Source organism: Megalops cyprinoides, unplaced genomic scaffold, assembly GCF_013368585.1.
Source record: "Megalops cyprinoides isolate fMegCyp1 unplaced genomic scaffold, fMegCyp1.pri scaffold_28_arrow_ctg1, whole genome shotgun sequence".
Taxonomy (NCBI): Eukaryota; Metazoa; Chordata; class Actinopteri; order Elopiformes; family Megalopidae; genus Megalops; species Megalops cyprinoides.
Genome location: NW_023494724.1, coordinates 609972 through 634180, shown reverse-complemented (window position 1 = coordinate 634180; position 24209 = coordinate 609972). Strand labels below are relative to the sequence as shown.

At 40.2% G+C, this 24209-nt stretch overlaps 1 protein-coding gene across 1 annotated transcript in view; it reads right to left on the bottom strand.

Moving 5' to 3' along the window:
- LOC118772320 (NACHT, LRR and PYD domains-containing protein 12-like) overlaps positions 1 to 24209 on the bottom strand; it is a 104136-nt gene that overhangs the window by 56203 nt on the left and 23724 nt on the right. The window contains exons 8-9 of the mRNA XM_036520591.1: positions 18904 to 18962; positions 16303 to 16414 (exon numbers count right to left, since the gene is read on the bottom strand). Of these exons, the coding sequence (XP_036376484.1) occupies positions 16303 to 16414; positions 18904 to 18962 (171 nt within the window). The remainder of the gene's footprint in view (positions 1 to 16302; positions 16415 to 18903; positions 18963 to 24209) is intronic.

Here is a 24209-nt window from a genome sequence, read left to right as displayed (position 1 = left end):
CTTTTCTTTGAATCAAAATTGATCAACACATCAATATGTTGTTTGTTTTTACCATCAAGAGACAATGATGGTTTCAATACTCTTACTCATTATGGATTTACTCTTGAGCTGTACAGCATTGTACATATTTAACATACTGTATTCACAAGAAGACTCACTGATGTAGATTGTTCATTACCTCAAACTCTGTACATCACACGCTGGACTCCTCAGTCCAGCACAGAGCAGCTTCACTGCTGATTCTCCCAGCTTATTGTTGCTGAAGTCCAGCTCTCTCAGCTGGGAGTTGGCTGACTGGTGGAGAGCTGAGGCCACGAGATCACAGGACTGGTCACTGAAACGACAACAATCAGTTCTACAAGGGTAAAGAGGCTCTTACAACAAGACACTTTACTCCGAATAAGAAAAGGTCCCAATCAAGACATTGAACACACACTTCCTGCACTGAGAATCTGAATATACTCAGTACAAAGGAGAACATTAATACTCTTCCAACTGCACAGAGAGAATAGTGTGATGGTTTTTCAGGAATCCCTTTAGTTGAGGGATGGGGGTTGAAGGACTGACAGAGTCTCTGGTAGACTGAGCTGTCAGTGCTGCCTCTATATCATGGCACAGTAACTCTCTGCTTTGCAGTTCCTGCTGTGATCTGGTGGTGACAGCCTCAGGTCTGCCCTCATGGCTGTGCTGGCCCTCTGCCTCCCATCCCTTAGTTATGCTGCCATAGCCTTATTCTGTCAGGGTTTCCTATTGCATGCAGGCTACTCTTACCTCCTCTCTCTCTCTCGCTCTCTCATCTTATTGATCCTTACTCCTTTCATGTACATTTCTCTATTAACGGCTTCTCTCCTCCCTCCTTCCCTCTCTGGAGAACCTTCTAGGGCTTCAGATACAAGGAACGATGGAGCAGCCCACCCCGGCTCCCCTGGGCCAGCTCCACATGCCTCACCTGCTCTCCTGTCTGACTGGGCCCAGCAACCTGGCCCAGCCAGCCAGTAGTCCCACCAACCTGACCATCCCCTCCTCCTCAGACTCTTCCCTCCCCACCACTCCCCTAATTCAACTGCCCAATGCCAACCAGAGGGGTTCCCTCTTGAGTTGAGTTCTGCTCAAGGTTTCTTCCAATTAGCAAAGGAGTTCCTAGCTACTGTTTCTGTACCCTTGCTATTGAGGGTCGAGGGGTGGGATCTCTGTAAATCTGCTTTGAGACAAAATCCCTTTGTAAAAAGTTCTACACAATTGAATTATATTAAATTGATTTGAACTAAACTATAATCCTTACATTAAAGCCTGGACCTAATTCAGCCCTTGGAGCTTTGTATCTGATACTTGTCTGTTCCTCCAAGGAGTGAACTGACTCACCATGAACAGAAACAGCCTTCAATTTGAAATTACACTCAGTGCTTCAATGTTCCCATACTGTGTTTGAATAAACTTTTCATATATCCTCAAAATAAAATGACATAACACATTATAATAATTGTGCTCATTGTCACCATCACTGTTATTAACAAAATCTTACTGTTATTCACTTGAAAATACATACTATTTTATATTCCACTTTTGAATGTTTCAATGTTTGATAACTGCAGCTCAGTCAACCTTTACTGATCTTGTCATGTTGCTGAAATAAGTAGACAGTCTTCCACTATGCAGTGAAGCAGTCATTAACACCATCTAAATTTAGCCCTTGGTTTTTTCTCTGCATCTTTACCCTCTGCAGTCAGGGGTATTCGTCCTCAAGAAACAAACATTTCTTTCTCTCTCACTAAATAATGCTTTCAGTTACTTTACAGGTACATCTTCATGATTATCAGACAGCATAACTCACCTCAAAGTCTGGATTTTACACTTTGGACTCATCAGTAAAGCACAGAGCTGCTCCACTCCTGAATCTCCCAGGTTATTATTCCTCAGGTCCAGCTCTCTCAGGGATGAGATGACTGACTGTAGAGCTGAGATCACACTTTCACAGGACTTCTCATTAAGGTAACAGCCATTGAGTCTGTAGAGAAGAGAAAATACACCTCAGTGCATTCATTCAATTCTACAAATGAATGTTTGTTTGAAACTAAGCCTGGAACACAAGGTTTAAACAGTTAATACAATCGTAGCTGCTGAATATTTTATAATAAGGATAACTGAGCAGATTTAAACCAAACTGTGTGAATAGGTATCATTTTGTTATATTTCTTCTTGCAGTAGGTCTTTTATAATCGCATGCATTTTTAATGCTTCTGCAATTTGCAGTGAGTGACAGACATTATTCTGTGCTGGTGTTTATTGTTGTATTTGCCCATTGGCATGTTTAATAAACGAGATCGACACCACTGTCACTGTGTGCTTATTTATTCCGCTGTTAACTCATGTACATCTGAATCTCGGGACTTCTACATCACCCTACTACGGTGTCCCATAGTGCACATACTGTGCTGGCTAGCACATAAGGATGTTACATTTATGAGGTGTCTGGCCCAAAGCTTTTCTCATCTTCACACAGGAAGCTCAGAAGATCCACATGAGGCCGTAGAGCCACACATTGGTGACCCCCTAATATACAGTGCTCTCCACAGCAGATAATGATATTTGCTGGAGGAGGAGTGCTAATGCAAAGGAAACCAGACACACAGATTACAGTCTCTACTGGATTACCTACAAAAAAATCCATCACATGCAAAATCAGTGTTAAGGATCACTGTTGTAAGAGACACCTTCCTCCAGGTGAGATGTTAAACCCAGGTCTTGCCTCACTGTAGAAGGTTAAACATCCCACAGCACTTTTGGTAAAGAGTAGAAGTGATTCTGACTCAGTCTGGCTATTTAATGATCCCCAGTTTAACTGGCTGAATAAATCTCTCCCTCTGCACCCCAGTGGGTGAGAGGAAGAGTGGGAGATTCTGCCACAAAATGGCTGCTGTGCTTCACTCAGGTGGTACTACACATTGGTGATAGTTTAGGTTTGTTTGAGTGGGTCGCAGCTAAAGGGCACCTTCTACAACACACCTGGCCATTCCAAAATTGGAGAAAATTTGGGGAAATCATTGGCCAATCCAACATTATATAAAAAGGATTCTTTAACTGGTGCTGCCCCTGCTTAGCCATTTTTATATTTAACTCATACCTATGACCCATCTTCAAACCCTATGTTCCCACAACATCGCTGCACTCTGCATCCACACAGCAACTGGCTGTCCCGACCCGATGGGATTGCTCTTCTCAGACACGATCCCTGTCTGTACTGGTCCCTCAGAGGTGGAATGAACTCCCCACGGGGGTTAGGACGGCGAAATCACTGGCCATCTTCCAACGCACACTAAAGACCCACCTCTTCAGACTGCATCTCGGCTACACTTCTGTCCCCACCCCTAACACCTGCTACTTTTTCCAGTTGATGTTAATTTTATGTGTAGTATTATGATGTATTATGAATTTGTGTTGTGGGACTGGTTGTATCATACTATACCTGGATTTTTATCAGACTGCACAAGTTATCTTGTGGTAGGGCTTGAATACGGCTATGCTCACACTCACTGGTCTGAGAATGTTATTAGCCTGGTCTGGCACTGTTGCTTGTTTGAATTGAAGGGATACACTTATATTCCATTGTAACTGAAGTCGCTCTGGATAAGAGCATCTGGTAAATGCATGCAATGTAATGTAACTTCTTCAGCCCAGCTGCTATATGAACTCTGTGGCATCCATGAATGTAGATACAGACACAGTTACCCCTTTCTGCGAATCCATCATCACTGCTGCACTGCTACACAATGTGTGCAGGATATTCCAAACGACTGCAACACAACTGCATCACTGCCTTTTTATTTTCACCCACAACTGAGATTTCCTCACATGGAGCAATTTGGTCACCACTATAAAACCAGCTGTGTTTCTGCACCATTGCTAACAGCTGGAGATTTGGTAATGCAGACACTCATGTTCCTTTATGAAAGTGTAGATGCTGATGTTGTCACCACAATGCTGACAGTAGCAAAGATAACACAGTTTCGGCAATATTCACAACACACACCCTCTCACGTACTATTTCTTTATTCCTGCATAAAATGATTCACTGATGAAGATCAGAAGCATCTGTGCTTACCTCAAAGCCTGTATATCACACACTGGACTCCTCAGTCCAGCACAGAGCAGCTTCACTGCTGATTCTCCCAGCTTATTGTTGCTGAAGTCCAGCTCTCTCAGCTGGGAGTTGGCTGACTGGTGGAGAACTGAGGCCACGAGATCACAGGACTGGTCATTGAAACGACACTGATCCATTCTACAAAGGGAGAAGAGGCTCTTCTTACAACAGCACAAGTTATCTGATGAGAAAGAGCCCCAATAAAGACACTGAACAGACACTTCCTGCATGAGACTCCACATATATATTAAGTTCAAAGGGGAACTTATTTTAAAGTCTGGACCCAGTTCAGTTCTTTGAGCTTCTTACCTGTTACTGTTCTGCTCCTCCAAAGAGACACCTGGCACAGTCAACCATGACTGAGGACAGCCTTCAGTTTAAAATTACTTACAAAGTTTCATCCTCCCACACAGTGTCATATTGCACTGTAGGAAATTGTTCATAAACTAAAAAACCAATATGATCACAACATGTATGAAATGATGATCACTACCACTGTTACTAATGTAATGGTATTTTTCATGCATTTTACAACACATACTTTGCTAGCAGAAACTTTTGTTCTATGTCCTGGAACACATACTGTTACTATAAGGTCCTATGAAAGGAGTTCTTTCTTAAGAAAACTATAAAATGAAACTGTACTAACTGCCTGACCTACATATATAAATTTACCAGATTAGTTTGCGTACCCATTATTAGTCTAGTGATATTATAGAAGACACTGAACTCTAGGGCTCTTTATATTCCAAGGCAGACTGCATCTAAGACTTTACAGTTATGATCAACTTCAGTTTGATTTTAACTGTGTAGCTGAAGATGGTTACCATTCTTAATGTGACTATGAAAATAAATATTCTCCAGACAAGGGTTTAAAATTGTTAGCTGAAAGTCTGTATCTCTTCAACAAATTGAAATCTTATAATCAACATAACTTTCAGAGGGAAAGAACTGAATAAAATCTTTGTTAGCTTTACTCTTTACTTGCATGTGATAGCCCGCATCAGCACTTCAAACATTCTCGCACATTACAGTAAACTCTAGTTAAGAGTGTTTTTACATTGTCCTCCACATGCTTTTCCAGGCCAGGAAATTATTCCTTTCAAATTCAATTCTCATGACAATATAAACTCTGTTCAGTCTCCTAGTCGGGAGGTCCATTGCTGTAAATGATGGAAATATGATGGTTGCACACTACACAAAAAATTGTAGTTTTACATTTTAATTTTCATTTTGCTATGCTATTCTATGAGAATCCATGTATTTTCCTTTTTTTAAATAATCATTTTGTATGAATCTATTGTTAAAAGAGCTGACAGACTGAGAGAATGCCAATGTTAACCACGTCAGCAAAGAAAAAATATGCTGCTGATGTTCTTTATATTCCTGTCCAAATAAAAATGAGAGGATGTAAACCATAATTAATGACAGGATTCTAACCTCAGAGAGGACATTTTGTTCAGTGCAGTACAGAGCAGCTCCACTCCTGAACTTCTCATCTGACAGAAGCTCACATCCAGAGTCTGCAGTTTACAGTTTGGACTCATCAGTGCAGCACTCAGCAGCTTCCCTCCTGATTCTCCCAGGTCATTCTTGCTGAGGTCCAGCTCTCTCAGGGGTGAGGTGGCTGACTGGAGAGCTGATGCCACAGTTTCAAATGATGTCTCTGAAAGATCACAGTCTCTGAGTCTGAAAAGAGAAAAGCACAAAAAAGCATTAATAATCAAATATTCGCTTCAACAAAAGCATTTCTACTTCAAACTGTGTCAGAGAGAAAAGTAACCAGCTGATCCTGTACATCTGCATGGGAAGACACTGAAAATATTTTATCGATTAAACATTTTTTATTAAAGTACTTTGACAGTCTGTTTGTGTGTGTGTGTATGTGTGTGTTTTCATATGTGTTTCTGTTCATGTTTGTGTGTCTGTCCATTGCTGTGTGTGTGTGACTGTGTGTGACCGTGTGTGTGTGTGTGTTTGCATGTGTGTCTCTATTTGTTTGTGTGTGTGTCTGTTTGTTGGTGAGTGTTTGTGACCGTGTGTGACTGTGTGTGTGTGTGTGTCTGACTGTGTGTCTTTAAATAGATTTCAGGTAGATATATGTACACAAATAAGACTAGAGTCCCTATCATTGTGAACACAAGATATAGCACAACAGTTACTAAACCAATAACAAACACAGAAGTACTCTGAGTTATCAGCAATTCAGATGAATATCAGAAATAACTCTCATGTAACAGTCGTAGGCTTCAATAAATTTCTGTTCATTTTGAAGGAGACTATTACAGCACCACCCGGTCGACTGACTGATTTTAACAATTCAAAATTTGTTCTTAAGGGGGATTTAATTTGGGACTGGTTATCATCAGCATCCAATTCCATTAAGGCAGACAGTATCTTACGCTTTAAAACTCAAGCAATTTGTTAACGTTCTCACAAGAGCTAATCCTAAATTCCTGAATTAATGACCACTACTAGGTCAGATATTAGCTGATGCGCCATATAAATTCTTTGCAACGGACATTCTAATGTTAGTAAACATTGTGCCATAGATGGTGTTAGACATACTAGAATCCCCTAAACAAAGCATTCAGGTTGAAAAAAAAATTAAGACCACGGATGGCAAGTGTAAGACAATAATAAGATTCATTTATACCCAGATACTACCTATCAGTCTCCAATGAGAATGTTCCCATCACACACACACACACACACATCAAAGACTCTGACACACACACGCACACACACACACCTCCGCCCCCCAGAACTGCTACCACAGACACAATTTATTTACAACCTCTGTGCTGCTATTACTGCTGTCTTTCTGGCACTGCTTTCATTTATATTGTTTTATTTATGTTTTATTTTAACTACATTGGGAGAAGCCATGCGACATTTCACTGTATCTGAGTATAAGGACAATAAAGATCATTCTAATTCTAATTCTAAAAAGGGAGAGGAACAATCCCCTTGTCAGGGGGATTTTCACCCACAGCTGAGATTTCCTCACATGGAGCATTTGGGTCACCACTCAACCCAGCTGTGACTCTGTGCCATTGCTAACAGCTAGAGATTTGGTAATGCAGACACTTATGTTCCTTTATGAAAGTGTAGATGCTGATGTTGTCACCACAATGCTGACAGTACCAATGATAGCACAGTTGCGTCAAAAATCACAACAACACACACCCTCTCATGAACCATTTCTTTATTTCTGCATAAAATGATTCACTGATAAAGATCATAAGCATCTGTGCTTACCTCAAAGCCTGTATATCACACGCTGGACTCCTCAGTCCAGCACAGAGCAGCTTCACTGCTGATTCTCCCAGCTTACTGCTGCTGAAGTCCAGCTCTCTCAGCTGGGAGTTGGCTGACTGGTGGAGAGCTGAGGCCACAAGATTACAGGACTTGTCATCGAAATGACACTCATCCATTCTGCAAAGGGAAAAGAGGCTCTTTGTACAACAGCACAAGCTCTCTGAATAAGAAAGAGCCCCAATACAGGCACTGAACACACACTTCCTGCACTGACACACCAGATATATTCAGTTCAATGGGGAACATTCATAGTCATCAAACCGCACTGTGAGAGTAATAGCTTGAGCAGTAATCAATCCTTACTTTAAAGTCTACACCTAATTCAGTTCTTTGGGCTTCATACCTGTTATTGTTCTGGTCCTTCAAAGAGAGACCTGGCAAAGCCAACTATGACTGGGGACAGCATTCAGTTTAAATTTTAAAACCAATATGATCATAACACATAAGAAATGATCATCACCATCACTGTTACTAATGTAATCATTTTTTTCATGCATTTCACAATACATACTTTACTACCAGAAACTTGAGTTCCATATCCTGGAACACATACTGTCACTATCAGATGCTACAGAAGGAGTTATTTGTTACGAAACCTATGAAATAAAACTATTAACTGTCTGACCTACATATATTAGCCTACTAGATTAGTTTGTGTACATTTTATTAGTTTCGTGATATTCTAGAAGACACTGAACTCTAGGGCTCTTTATATTCCAAGGCAGACTGCATCTAAGACTTTACAGTTATGATCAACTTCAGTTTGATTTTAACTGTGTAGCTGAAGATGGTTACCATTCTTAATGTGACTATGAAAATAAATATTCTCCAGACAAGGGTTTAAAATTGTTAGCTGAAAGTCTGTATCTCTTCAACAAATTGAAATCTTATAATCAACATAACTTTCAGAGGGAAAGAACTGAATAGAATCTTTGATAGCTTTACTCTTTACTTGCATGTGATAGCCCGCATCAGCACTTCAAACATTCTCACACATTACAGTAAACTCTAGTTAAGAGTGTTTTTACATTGTCCTCCACACGCTTTTCCAGGCCAGGAAATTATTCCTTTCAAATTCAACTCTCATGACAATATAAACTCTGTTCAGTCTCCTAGTCGGGAGGTCCATTGCTGTAAATGATGGAAATATGATGGTTGCACACTACACAAAAAATTGTAGTTTTACATTTTAATTTTCATTTTGCTATGCTATTCTATGAGAATCCATGTATTTTCCTTTTTTTAAATAATCATTTTGTATGAATCTATTGTTAAAAGAGCTGACAGACTGAGAGAATGCCAATGTTAACCACGTCAGCAAAGAAAAAATATGCTGCTGATGTTCTTTACATTCCTGTCCAAATAAAAATGAGAGGATGTAAACCATAATTAATGACAGGATTCGCACCTCAGAGAGGACATTTTGCTCAGTCCAGCACAGAGCAGCTCCACTCCTGTACTTCCCATCTCACAGAAGCTCAGATCCAGAGTCTGTAGTTTACAGTTTGGACTCATCAGTGCAGCACTCAGCAGCTTCCCTCCTGATTCTCCCAGCTTATTCTTGCTGAGGTCCAGCTCTGTCAGGGGTGAGGCGGCTGACTGGAGAGCTGAGGCCACAATTTCAAAGGAAGTCTCTGTAAGATCACAGTCTCTGAGTCTGAAAAGAGAAAAGCACAAAAAAGCATTAATAATCAAATATTCACTTCAACAAAAGCATTTCTACTTCAAACTGTGTCAGAGAGAAAAGTAACCAGCTGATCCTGTACATCTGCATTGGAAGACAGAAAATATTTTATCGATTAAACATTTTTTATTAAAGTACTTTGACAGTCTGTTTGTGTGTGTATGTGTACGTGTGTGTATTGTGTCTGTTCATATTTGTGTGTCTGTCCATTGGTGTGTGTGTGTGAGTGTGACTGTGTATTTGCATGTGTGTCTCTATATGTTTGTGTGTGTGTCTGTTTGTTGGTGAGTGTTTGTGACCGTGTGTGACTGTGTGTGTGTGTGTGTCTGACTGTGTGTCTTTAAGTAGATTTCAGGTAGATATATGTACACAAATAAGACTAGAGTCCCTATCATTGTGAACACAAGATATAGCACAACAGTTACTAAACCAATAACAAACACAGAAGTACTCTGAGTTATCAGCAATTCAGATGAATATCAGCAATAACTCTCATGTAACAGTCGTAGGCTTCAATAAATTTCTGTTCATTTTGAAGGAGACTATTACAGCACCACCCGGTCGACTGACTGATTTTAACAATTCAAAATTTGTTCTTAAGGGGGATTTAATTTGGGACTGGTTATCATCAGCATCCAATTCCATTAAGGCAGACAGTATTTTACGCTTTAAAACTCAAGCAATTTGTTAACGTTCTCACAAGAGCTAATCCTAAATTCCTGAATTAATGACCACTACTAGGTCAGATATTAGCTGATGCGCCATATAAATTCTTTGCAACGGACATTCTAATGTTAGTAAACATTGTGCCATAGATGGTGTTAGACATACTAGAATCCCCTAAACAAAGCATTCAGGTTGAAAAAAAAATTAAGACCACGGATGGCAAGTGTAAGACAATAATAAGATTCATTTATACCCAGATACTACCTATCAGTCTCCAATGAGAATGTTCACATCACACACACACACACAAACACACACACACACACACACACACATCAAAGACTGACACACACACGCACACACACACCTCCGCCCCCCAGAACTGCTACCACAGACACAGTTTATTTACAACCTCTGTGCTGCTATTAGTGCTGTCTTTCTGGCACTGCATTCATTCATATTGTTTTATTTATGTTTTATTTTAACTACTTTGGGAGAAGCCATGCGACATTTCACTGTATCTGAGTATAAGGACAATAAAGATCATTCTAATTCTAATTCTAAAAAGGGAGAGCAACAATCCCCTGGTCATCTACTCAATTCTCAGAGCTTATTCATGGAAGGGAAGAAGTTTTTGGTGAAAGAAAGAAGGACAAATTATTCCTTTGATTGGACTTGTTTCAGATATTTTATATAATATAGACATCTATATGTTTTACTGTAAATGAGGTGCAGATAAATACTTCACACTGCAGTCTATCCAAAGAAACAGCACTGACACGTCTTCAACAGTTTAGCAGATGCATAAAGAACAAGCAGGACGAAGGTAAGGAGACAAACAGGTGATGAGATGCCAAAACAGCTGATATTATTCAATCGGTTGCTTCACACTGGTGACGGTTCAGGTGAGTGACACCTCTCTTCCCTCTGGTCAGTACTGTCAGTACTGCGGCCCCCTAGCTGTTGTTTCGTTGTTCTCCCTGTCTGTTAAAGTGGTTCATGTGCTTTCGTTTACTGTTCCCATGTGTTCCAGCCCTGCCCTGCTCTCGGCCTTGTCCCTGCCCACCTGATTTCCTGATCATCTCCACCTGCCTGCCTGCCCACCTGTATCCCATCTCCTCATCAGTCCAGCCCTATGTCTACCCTGCTTATTGCTGTCTTGTTGCTAGTTTGTTGCAGTGTTTTTTTTTTTTTGCCTGTCTCGGTCCCGCTTGTATATTCTGTGTTGGAGTTTCCTGTGCTGACCTCGCCTGTTCCTCGATTTCGTCTCTGCCTGCCGTTTTGCCCTGATTGCCTGATCCGCCTGCCTGCTTGGTTCCGACCCCGTCTGCCCTGTCTTCGACACCCCGACTTCTTCTCTGCCTGCCGCTCGGATCTGTTTGCCTGATCTGCCTGGCTGTCCTGTTTACGACCCCGGCCCCTCGTCTGCCCCGCTTCGGACTGCTTCCTTGGTTTTGACCCTGCCTGTTCTGATGTTCCAAACCTGCCCTGCGACTTCAATAAACCGTTTGGAACCTGAGCACCTGTGGTCTGCGTCTAAGTCCATTCACTTCCTTAAGAAGGATTTTTATGTTCACCAGGGGCTCAGTCTGTAAAAGTACCTGATGTTTCACGTGAAAGTTTGAGATCTATGATCTGGGTTCTATTCCCAGCCATGTCATTAGCTAACAATGATCAGGAACCAACAGCGGTGGAATAAACTGCCTTTGTTCTGCCGGGGATACAGAGGAGGTTAAGTCTGCCAGGGTCTTTTCTGTCTTGTAGCTTAGCAGCCACACCCAATGGTCAGTCGGACGATCACATTCTGACTGCATTAAGCTGCATATGAAGTGTCCTCCTCTGACTCATGACTGTGTAATCTCAGCATGGGGACTGCGGTGCGTATACAGGCGATGGCTGACATCACATGTTTCAGAGGAAGATGTCTGTTCCCGCCCAGGTTGCTGGTGGGGGTTGCAGCTACAGGGAATCGTCTACAACACATCTGGGCATTACAAAATAATAAAAATATACAAAAATTTGGGAAAAATATAGGGTGATCCAGAAATACATAATAAAGGATTTTTATTGACTGATGCTTCCCCACCTCAGTACCCAGCATGCTCTGGCACTGCTTTAACCATTTCTACATTCACCAGCTTCAGTCCAACTGCTGTATGAACTCTGTGGCACCCCCTCAATGTAGATACAGACACAGTTAAACCTTTCTGTCAATCCATCATCAGCGCTGCACTGCTACACTATGTTCACAGGACATTCCAAATGACTGCAACACAACTGCATCGCTGCCTTTTTATTTTCACCCACAGCTGAGATTTCCTCACATGGAGCATTTGGGTCACCATTCAACCCAGCTGTGACTCTGTGCCATTGCTAGCAGCTAGAGATTTGGTAATGCAGACACTCATGTTCCTTTATCAGAGTGTAGATGCTGATGTTGTCACCACAATGCTGACAGTAGCAATGATAGCACAGTTGTGCCAAAAATCACAACAACACACACCCTCTCATGTACTATTTCTTTATTCCTGCATAAAATGACAACCTGATAAAGATAAGCATAAGCATTAGTTCTTACCTCAAAGCCTGTATATTACACACTGGACTCCTCAGTCCAGCACAGAGCAGCTTCACTGCTGATTCTCCCAGCTTATTGTTGCTGAAGTCCAGCTCTCTCAGCTGGGAGTTGGCTGACTGGTGGAGAGCTGAGGCCACGAGATCACAGGACTCATCATTGAAATGACACTGATCCATTCTACAAAGGGAGAAGAGGCTCATCTTAGAAAAGTTCAAGTTCTCTGAATGAGAACGCACTTCATGCATTGAGACTCTACAGTATAAAGGGGAACATTCATACTCATCAAACTGCACTGTGAGAGTAATGACTCGAGCAGTAATCGATTCTAACTCTAAAGTCTGGACCTAATTCAGTCCTCTGAGCTCCATACCTGTTACTGTTCTGATCCTCCAAAGAGAGACCTGGCATAGCCAAGCATGACTGGGGACAACTTTCAGTTTAAAGTTACATATAACATTCCACCTTCTTAGACAGTGTCAAATTGCACTGGAGGAAATTCACCATATACCAAAAATAACAATATTAACACCCCATATAATGAATGATCATAACTATACCTGTTACTACTAGAATGATAATTTTCATGCATTTCACAATACTTACTTTACTGCTAGACAACTTTCGTTCTATCTGGTGTTACGCACACTGTTTCTATGAAGTACTCAGAGAGGAATCCTTTCTTAAGAACACTGTATAATATAAAACTGTACTGGCTGTCTGACTTGCACATAGTAGTTCACTATATTAGTTCAAAGACCTACATTAGTTTAGTGTTATTCTACAAGATATTCTCAAGCTTTTTATATTCCAAGGCAGACTGCATCTTAGATCTTACAGATATAATCAGGGTTATTTTGATTTGCACTGTGTAGCTGCAGGTGGTTGTCATTGTTATTGTAACCATAAAACTAAAGATGCTCCAAAAAGGGGTTTTAAAATGTCAGCTGAAAGACCTTATCTCTTTAACAAAATGTATTCATTTATTATTTACTGTTTCTTTATTATTACCCATCATATCTTTCAGAGCAAAATGACTGAACTCATACTTTGTTAGCTTGTTCAGTTACTTGCATCTGACTGCCTCCATCAACACTTCAGACTTTCTCACATATTACAGTGGACTCCAGCGAAGAGTAAATGTGTTCACACTGTCCTTCACCTGCTTATCCAGGCCAAGAAACTATTCCTTTCAAATCCAGCTCCCATAACTGTATAGACCCTGTTCATTCTTCTTGTGGACATTAATGTTTATAATGGAAATATCACGTTGTGCACTACAGTAAAATTTACAGTTTTACATTTTAATGTGCATTTTAATGTGCTATTTGACAGAACTCCATGGATTTTATCATTTGATGAAATATTCAGTTTGTGTGAATTTAATGACACAAGAGTTGACAGACTGAGACAATTCCAATGTCAAATAAGTAAGCAAAGAAGAAATATGCTAATGTCTGAAAATGTTTACTTCCATGTCCAAATAAAAATGAGAGGATGTCAACCATAATTAGTTACAGGATTCACACCTCAGACCGAGTACTGTACTAAGCCCAGTACAGAGCAGCTCCACTCCTGAACTTCCCATCTGACAGAAGCTCAGATCCAGAGTCTGTAGTTTACAGTTTGGACTCATCAGTGCAGCACTCAGCAGCTTCCCTCCTGATTCTCCCAGGTCATTCTTGCTGAGGTCCAGCTCTCTCAGGGGTGAGGTTCCCGACTGGAGAGCTGAGGCCACAATTTCAAAGGACTTCTCTGTAATGTTACAGTTACTGAGTCTGAAAAAACAAGATAAAATGCCATTTATGACCAAATCTTCAATACAACAATAGCATGTCTACTTCAAAATGCGTCTGAAAGAAAAGTAATCACATGATCCTGTTAATTTTCATGAAAAGCTTCTATTATTTTAATCAAAGCACATTAGCATCATTTTATTTGTTATCTCCTATTGAACTTCCTGATTTTATGTCAGTTGAGCTTTATAGCAGTGATCATCCCAGCACTGATTGTGGTGCCGTGTCTGTGGAAGTGTTGGTCATCCTCCCAGGACTAAATCCTCCATCACTGCTACTGCGTCTGCCTGCAGTGCTGCTGCTTTGAGACTCTCTGCTACTCCTCAGGTTCCTGATAACCCAGCCACCTGCTGCTGCTTCCATCCCCAAAACCCAGGGTTCCCGTCAGCGAGATTGCCACCACGCTCCAACAACCTTGAAGCAACCTGTCCGTGTGGTGAGAGACTCTCAAATCTACTGCTCAACTCTAACTCCTAAAAATGTATGGCTTGAGTATAACTAACAAGAGTTTTTAAACAGTCTATTAAAACATCAAAACATAAAACATGTGAGCAGAACTTGGAATCCAAAAGTCATTCTGAACACCCAAAGGAACATCTGAAGAAATGAAAATGGCTTGAGAGTGAGAGCTGCACCTATGAAAAAATATATTTTACTGTAAATGAGATGCAGAGACAAAAAACAGACAGCCGTCAATCTGAAGAAACACGACCGGCACAGATTGAACAAACTAACAGATGCATAAAGAACAAGGAGGAAGAAGGTATGGAAACCAACAGATAATGCGAAACCTCACAAAGCAGCTGAAGGAAAGCAGTTTCACACAGTTTATAGAAGCCTGTAATTTATTTAACAGCAGTATTTCCTGCCTTTGTTGATTTGAAGCATTGCATTGCGTCACTAAAATTTCCAGATTAATTTTATAGAAGCTATCAGTAGCTATCAGAAGCTATTCTGCTATAGTTGTATTTGAAGTAACCTGTTGGTTAACTAATTCCACTGCAGTTTCAAATCACATCATAACATGTATTCAATTAACAATGCAAAATCCAAAGGAAATATTAAAAGCTTGCACATTCCTTCCTGGAGTGTGTAATATGATGGGAATGCTCTTTTTCTCTCTTTCTTTTGAACACCATTGCAGCTCAAAGGGTTGACTGATTCTGCCATAAACTGCAGCTCACTCACTGCACTCAGTCCTCTACCTCTGACTGTGTATCAGCACAGGCTAAAAACATGCAGCAGCCAAACACCTGTGCATGTGTTTCATTTGCAGAACGTAACCTGCAGGTCAGCTGACTGAAAGTTTCTCAGCTCATAGCACTATGATTATTGCACATCAGACTGGAAGTGTGCGTTTCTTTTTATTTCACAAAACACTAATGCGGACCTGAGACTGATTCACATGCTTTTCTTTGAATCAAAATTGATCAACATATCAATATGTTGTTTGCTTTTATCATCAAGAGACAATGATGGTTTAAATACTCTTAACCATTATGGATTTACTCTTGAGCTGTACAGCATTGTACATATTTAACATACTGTATTCACAAGAGAGAGAATGTTATTAGCCTGGTCTGGCACTGTTGCTTGTTTGAATTGAAGGGATACATTTATATTCCATTGTAACTGAAGTCGCTCTGGATAAGAGCATCTGGTAAATGCATGTAATGTAATGTAACTTCTTCAGCCCAGCTGCTATATGAACTCTGTGGCATCCATGAATGTAGATACAGACACAGTTACCCCTTTCTGCGAATCCATCATCACTGCTGCACTGCTACACAATGTGTGCAGGATATTCCAAACGACCGCAACACAGCTGCATCGCTGCCTTTTTGTTTTCACCCACAACTGAGATTTCCTCACATGGAGCAATTTGGTCACCACTATCAAACCAGCTGTGTTTCTGCGCCATTGCTAACAGCTGGAGATTTGGTAATGCAGACACTTATGTTCCTTTATGAAAGTGTAGATGCTGATGTTGTCACCACAATGCTGACAGTAGCAAAGATAACACAGTTTCGGCAATATTTACAACACACACCCTCTCACGTACTATTTCTTTATTCCTGCATAAAATGATTCACTGATGAAGATCAGAAGCATCTGTGCTTACCTCAAAGCCTGTATATCACACACTGGACTCCTCAGTCCAGCACAGAGCAGCTTCACTGCTGATTCTCCCAGCTTATTGTTGCTGAAGTCCAGCTCTCTCAGCTGGGAGTTGGCTGACTGGTGGAGAACTGAGGCCACGAGATCACAGGACTGGTCATTGAAACGACACTGATCCATTCTACAAAGGGAGAAGAGGCTCTTCTTACAACAGCACAAGTTCTCTGATGAGAAAGAGCCCCAATAAAGACACTGAACAGACACTTCCTGCATGAGACTCCACATATATATTCAGTTCAAAGGGGAACTTATTTTAAAGTCTGGACCCAGTTCAGTTCTTTGAGCTTCTTACCTGTTACTGTTCTGCTCCTCCAAAGAGACACCTGGCACAGTCAACCATGACTGAGGACAGCCTTCAGTTTAAAATTACATACAAAGTTTCATCCTCCCACACAGTGTCATATTGCACTGTAGGAAATTGTTCATAAACTAAAAAACCAATATGATCACAACATGTATGAAATGATGATCACTACCACTGTTACTAATGTAATGGTATTTTTCATGCATTTTACAACACATACTTTGCTAGCAGAAACTTTTGTTCGATGTCCTGGAACACATACTGTTACTATGAGGTCCTGTGAAAGGAGTTCTTTCTTAAGAAAACTATAAAATGAAACTGTACTAACTGCCTGACCTACATATATAAATTTACCAGATTAGTTTGCGTACCCATTATTAGTCTAGTGATATTATAGAAGACACTGAACTCTAGGGCTCTTTATATTCCAAGGCAGTCTGCATCTAAGACGTTACAGTTATGATCAATTTCAGGTTGATTTTAACTGTGTAGCTGAAGATGGTTACCATTCTTAATGTGACTATGAAAATAAATATTCTCCAGACAAGGGTTTAAAATTGTTAGCTGAAAGTCTGTATCTCTTCAACAAATTGAAATCTTATAATCAACATAACTTTCAGAGGGAAAGAACCGAATAAAATCTTTGTTAGCTTTACTCTTTACTTGCATGTGACAGCCCGCATCAACACCTGAAACACTCTCTCACATTACAGTAAACTCTAGTTAAGAGTGTTTTTACATTGTCCTCCACATGCTGTTCCAGGCCAGGAAATTGTTCCTTTCTAATTCAACTCTCATGACAATATAAACTCTGTTCAGTCTCCTAGTCGGTAGGTCCATTGCTGTAAATGATGGAAATATGATGGTTGCACACTACACAAAAAATTGTAGTTTTACATTTTAATTTTCATTTTACTATGCTATTCTATGAGAATCCATGTATTTTCCTTTTTTAAATAATCATTTTGTATGAATCTATTGTTAAAAAAGCTGACAGACTGAGAGAATGCCAATGTTAACCACGTCAGCAAAGAAGAAATATGCTGCCGATGTTCTTTATAATCCTGTCCAAATAAAAACGAGAGGATGTAAACCATAATTAATGACAGGATTCTAACCTCAGAGTGGATACTTTGCTCAGTCCAGTACAGAGCAGCTCCACTCCTGAACTTCCCATCTGACAGAAGTTCAGATCCAGAGTCTGCAGTTTACAGTTTGGACTCATCAGTGCAGCACTCAGCAGCTTCCCTCCTGATTCTCCCAGTTTATTCCTGCTGAGGTCCAGCTCTCTCAGGGGTGAGTTGGCTGACTGGAGAGCTGAGGCCACAGTTTCATATAACATCTGTGTAAGATCACAGTCACTTAGTCTGAAAAGAAAAAAAAAATACAAAAACATTAATGATCTAAAATTCACTACAACACAAGCATTTCTACTTCAAACTGTGACTGAGAAAAAAAGTAACCCGGTGATCCAGTTCATCTGTGTGTTTTTTCGTGTGTGAGACTGTGTGTGTGTGTGTGTGTGTGTGTGTGTGATTGTCTATGTCTGTGTGTAGATTTCATGTATATATGTACACAAATAGACTGCACTCCCCATCGGTGTAAACACAAGATATAGCACAACAGTTAATAAATCAATAACAAACACAGAGGTACTTTGAGTTTATAGCAATTCAGATGAATATCAGAAATAACTCTCATGTAACAGTCGTAGGCTTCAATAAATTTCTGTTCATTTTGAAGGAGACTATTACATCATCACCCAGTTGACTGGCTGAGTTTAACGACTCAGAATTTGTTCTTACGGGGGATTTAATTTGACTAAAGCAACTTGTTAATGTGCCCACAAGACCTAATCGTAAATTTATGAATAAATGACCATTACTAGGTCAGATATTAACTAATGGACCATATAAATTCTTTGCAACTGGTGTTTTGACAGCAGTAAACACTGTGACATAGATTGTGTTAGACAAACTAGAACCCCCAAAACAAAGCATTCAGTTTGAAATAAAATTTTAACACCATGGTTGACAAGTATAAGACAAGCATACGATTCATTTATACCCAGATGCTACCTATCGGTTTATGGAAGCATGTAATTTATGTTAAAGCAGTATTTCATGCCATTGTTAATATGAAGCATTGCACGGTCACTAGGATTTCAAGGTTAAGTCTATAGAAGCCTGAATCTCCCAGCTTATTGTAGCTGAGGTCCAGCTCTATCAGGGATGAACTGACTAACTAGAGCTGAGTTCACACTTTCACAGGACTTCTCTGTAAGATTACAGCCACAGAGTCTGTAGAGAAGAGAAAATAAACATTTTACAATGGAAAATTTCTTTGGGATCAATTGCTTTGATAAATATTCACAAAGTAGTAGCTCAGTTAACAACTTGCAGTCTGTTGCTGATGATTTGTGAACTGAACCTAATGGGGAAACTGAATCATGTATGAAAGGCAGCATGTTACTGAGGACACCAGTCATCCAGACAACATGACAGTGATATGATGATTTCATTTCAGCAGCCATAGCACCCAGAAGCCATGAACCAGCAAGTACAAATAACAAGAGGATTACGTGTTCATTTCTTGTATGTGAAATATAGTCATTCAGAGAGATACACACTATATAAGACACATTTTAAACATTTTAGACAGCATCACTCACCTTAAAGACTGTAGTTTACAGTTTGGACTCATCAGTAAAGCACAGAGCTGGTTCATTCCTGACTCTCCCAGCTTATTGTAGCTGAGGTCCAGCTCTCTCAGGGAGGAGGTGACTGACTGTAGAGCTGAGATCACACTTTCACAGGACTTCTCATTAAGGTTACAGCTACCGAGTCTGAAGAAAAGAGAAAATAGACTTCAATTCATTCATACAATTTTACAAATGAATATTTATTTGGAACTAAGTCCTTTCACACAACAGTAAAACAGTTAATGCAGTTGTAGTTGTTGCATATTTTATAATCAGAATAAATGACACGATTTAAACCCATGGTGTAAAGGGGTATCATCTTGTCACATTTCCTCTAGCACTGGTCTGTTAGAAATGCAGGCATTTTTAATGTTTCTGCAATTTGCAGTGAGTGATAAACATTGTTCTTTCTGGGTTTTATGAGCTTTCCAGGCCAAAGCTGTTATAATCGTCACTCACGAAGTTCAGAAGAGCCACATGAGACCTAAGAGCCATTGGAGGTTGGTGACCCCTAATATACACTAACCAACATCCACCAACCTGACCATCCCCTCCTCCTCAGACTCTTCCCTCCCCACCACTCCCCTAATTCAACTGCCCAATGCCAACCAGAGGGGTTGCCTCTTGAGTTGAGTTCTGCTCAAGGTTTCTTCCTATTAGCAAAGGAGTTCCTAGCTACTGTTGCTGTACCCTTGCTATTGAGGGTTGAGGAGTGGGATCTCTGTAAATCTGTTTCGTGACAAAATCCCTTTGAAAAAAGTACTACACAATTAAATTATATTAAATTGATTTGAACTAAACTGTGATCCTTACATTAAAGCCTGGACCTAATTCAGCCCTTGGAGCTTTGTATCTGATGCTTGTCTGTTCCTCCAGGGAGTGAACTGACTCACCATGAACAGAAACAGCCTTCAGTTTGAAATTACACTCAGTGCTTCAACTTTCCCATACTGTGTTTGAAGAAACTTTTCATACATCCATCAAAATAAAATATGACGTAACACATTATAATAATTGTGTTCATTGTCACCATCATTAACAAAATCTCACTGTTATTCACTTGAAAATGCATACTATTTTATATTCCTCTTTTTAATATATCAATATTTGATAACTGCAGCTCAGTCAACCTTTACTGATCTTGCCATGTTGCTGAAATAAGTAGACAGTCTTCCACTATGCAGTGAAGCAGTCATTAACATCATCTAAATTTAGCCCTTGGTTTTTTCTCTGCATCTTTACCCTCTGCAGCCAGGGGTATTCGTCCTCAAGAAACAAACATTTCTTTCTCTCTCACTAAATAATGCTTTCAGTTACTTTACAGTTACATCTTAACGATTATCAAACAGCATCACTCACCTCAAAGTCTGGATTTTACAGTTAGGACTCATCAGTAAAGCACAGAGCTGCTCCGCTCCTGAATCTCCCAGGTTATTATTCCTCAGGTCCAGCTCTCTCAGGGATGTGATGACTGACTGTAGAGCTGAGATCACAATTTCACAGGACTTGTCACTAAGGTAACAGCCACTGAGTCTGTGGAGGGGGCAAAATAGACTTTAGCTTTAGACCAAGTCCTTGGACACAACAGTAAAACAGTTCATATGACTGTAGACAGCTCATGTTTTATATTAAGGATAAAGGAGCAGATTTAAATTAAATACATAAATAAATTAAATAAATTATTTATTTCCTCTAGTAGTGGTCTGTTATAAATGCATGCATTTTAATGCTTTTGTAATGTGCAGTGAGTGACAGACATTGTTCTGTGCTGGTGTATATAGGATTCCCTGGCCAAAGCTGCTCTCAAGACACACAGACTACAGTAGCTACTGGATTGGTACAGGGGATCATTTCTTCCATGTGAAATACAAAGAGATACAATTATACAGAGAGATACACACTATATAAAAAAACACATCAACAGGCAAAGTTTTAAACATTAGCTACTTGGGGCCATTTTGTTTGTTCCAATTTGCACTGCTTCAATCCATCTGTTGTATGAACTCTGTGACACCCCTGCATGTACATCCAGACACAAGTACTCACTCACAAGTCTTCACTGTTGCACTGATACACAATATGTCTGGCATATTTCAAATGACTGCAACACTACCTCTGCATTTTCTCACAGCTAAGATTCCCTCACATGGAGCAATGGGGTCACCACTCCAACCAGCTGTGTTTCTATGCCACTGCTGGCAGCTAGAGATTTGGTAATGCAGACACTTATGTTCCTTTATTATACTGCAGATGCTGATGTTGTCACCACAATGCTGACAGTAGCAACGACAGCACAGTTGCGACAATACTCACAACAACACACACCCTCTCATGTACTATTTCTTTATTCCTGCATAAAATGATTCACTGATGAAGATCATAAGCATTAGTGCTTACCTCAAAGCCTGTATACCACACAGTGGGCTCCTCAGTCCAGCACAGAGCAGCTTCACTGCTGACTCTCCCAGCTTATTGTTGCTGAAGTCCAGCTCTCTCAGCTGGGAGTTTGCTGACTGGTGGAGAGCTGAGGCCAAGAGATCACAGGACTGGTCACTGAAACGACACTGATCCATTCTGCAAAGGGAGAAGCGGCTCTTACAATAGGCCAAGTTCTCTGAATGAGAAAGAGGCTCCAATAAAGACACTGAACACACACTTCCTGCATTGAGACTCTACAGTTATTCAGTATAAAGGGGAACATTCATACTCATCAAACTGCACTGTGAGAGTAATGGCCTGGACAGTAATCTATATTTACAAAAAAGCTCAAAGGGCCAGTAATGTCAATTTAAAAACTTGAGAGGCCATTAATTTCCTTTTTTGAAAATTAATCGATTTATTCAAACAAAAGAATAACTGAACAACAAACAATTAGAATGTAAACTGTTTCTAAATTAATTTTTCTTATCCTTGTTTTCTTATCATTTTCTCAGAAGTTTTCTCACTGCCTCTCACAATACTCTTCTCATTACCTTTCCCGTCAAACAACTGTTGCTCCATGTACTAAAAACTCTTCTTTCCAATCTATGTACACAATATTACTTTTAGGACTGACTAATGGAGCACAGAAAATGAAAGGCACGAGCTGGTGAATCAATCACAGATAACACCTCTGACAACTTATCCACACTGCATCCGAGGAATTCTATAAAACAAATACAATTAGAATATAACAAAGATCAAGCAACACAAAAATATATATATATCTTTTGGCTCTTACAGGCCCGAATTCAATCCACTGAGCTTTATACTTGCTCCTGCTCTGTTCCTCCAAAGAGAGGGTTGGCATAGCCAATAAGGACTCAGGACAGCCTTCAGTTTACATACAAAAATACACACTAAGTACATGCTAATTACATACAAAGTCTTATCAGCAACCAAACTGCTATCCGCTTCAAAACAATCAACCTCTAAATCAACCTCTAACCTGAAGAGGCATCTTGAAGTAAGTTCTCTTTTTCATTATTTAAGCTAATATTGATCGCTAGCTAGCTATCTTACATACTTTGGCTGCACTGGGTTAGCTATTCAGCTAGCTAGTAAGCTAGTAGGTATAGTATTAACGCAAACTAGCTAACCAGTAGATACAATGACAAAACAAGTGAAATTTCACATGTACAAGACTGCGATTACTCCAATAATTTTACACTACGCATATTATACATTAAATTGTTAAGCTACTCCTTTCTCACTCACAATGTATTTAGGGTGGCTCGTGCCTTTTCTGACTCATTTTTTTGTGTAATGTACAGTTTTTGAATCAACATTTACAGTTCTTTAGAAACTGCGATGAAACGCCCATAGACTTAACATGGGGGTGCCAAAATGTTAGCCACAACAATGCTAAGTGAACATTCTAAAAATAACCATTCAGCCTTATATTATGTTCACACTGTCCCGATTTTTTGCATATCCGATCAGAATCCGATCTTCCTGATTGACTGTCCACATTATGCAGTGGGCTATATTGCAAGTGATCAGATCCGATCTTCCTGATTGACTGTTGGCATTATATATTGCAAGTGATCAGATCCGATCTGAGTGTCCGGGTGGCAATCCTCATTTTCGGTCTCATTCACATTGGTAATGACATTGCGCCCCGAAGTAGAAGTAGCTGACAAAACAAACCAAATTGGAGGGTAATGAAATGGGCTTGCTTATTTAGGGCAACATGGCAATGTAGAGCCGCGGCAAATGTTTTATAAAAATAATCAGACAGGAGGTTTGCCTGCTCCGCCTTATTTCGTGCAGCCGTCACCCCCGGTATCACTTTTCAATGACTCCCTCCGCCACCAAACTAGCATTTTTCCTGTAGCCTACATGTGATGTACACATAAACATACTTTGCACAGCTACCCAGTTTGTATAGTACAATTGCAACTCACATTGTGATAGCAATGGGAACTCTAAATGTAACCTTCTCTGGTGCCATGTACCCCTCCGTCATTGAGCATTACTTCATGAATGACTGTAGTGTCATCCTGAAGTTGTCTCTCCATTCCAGATCTGTAAATGCATGTAGGACAACTTTGTCCCACCAGTCCATGCTTCAGACTTTCATCCACATCCATCTTGTTTTGGTGGACAGGATGGGCAGCAAAGGTATTGTTTTGTACAGGATTGTATGTCAGTACTCCGGCCACCTAGCTGTTGTTTTGGTGTTCTCCTTGTCTGTCAATGTGGTCCATGTGCTTTTGTTTACTGTTATCCTTGTGTTACAGCCTTGCCCCGCTCTCCACCCTATCCCCGCCCATCTGATGACCTGATCACCTTCACCTGCCGGCCTGCCCACCTGCATCTCATCTCCTCCTCACCCCAGCCCTATATCTACTCTGCTTGTCTCTGT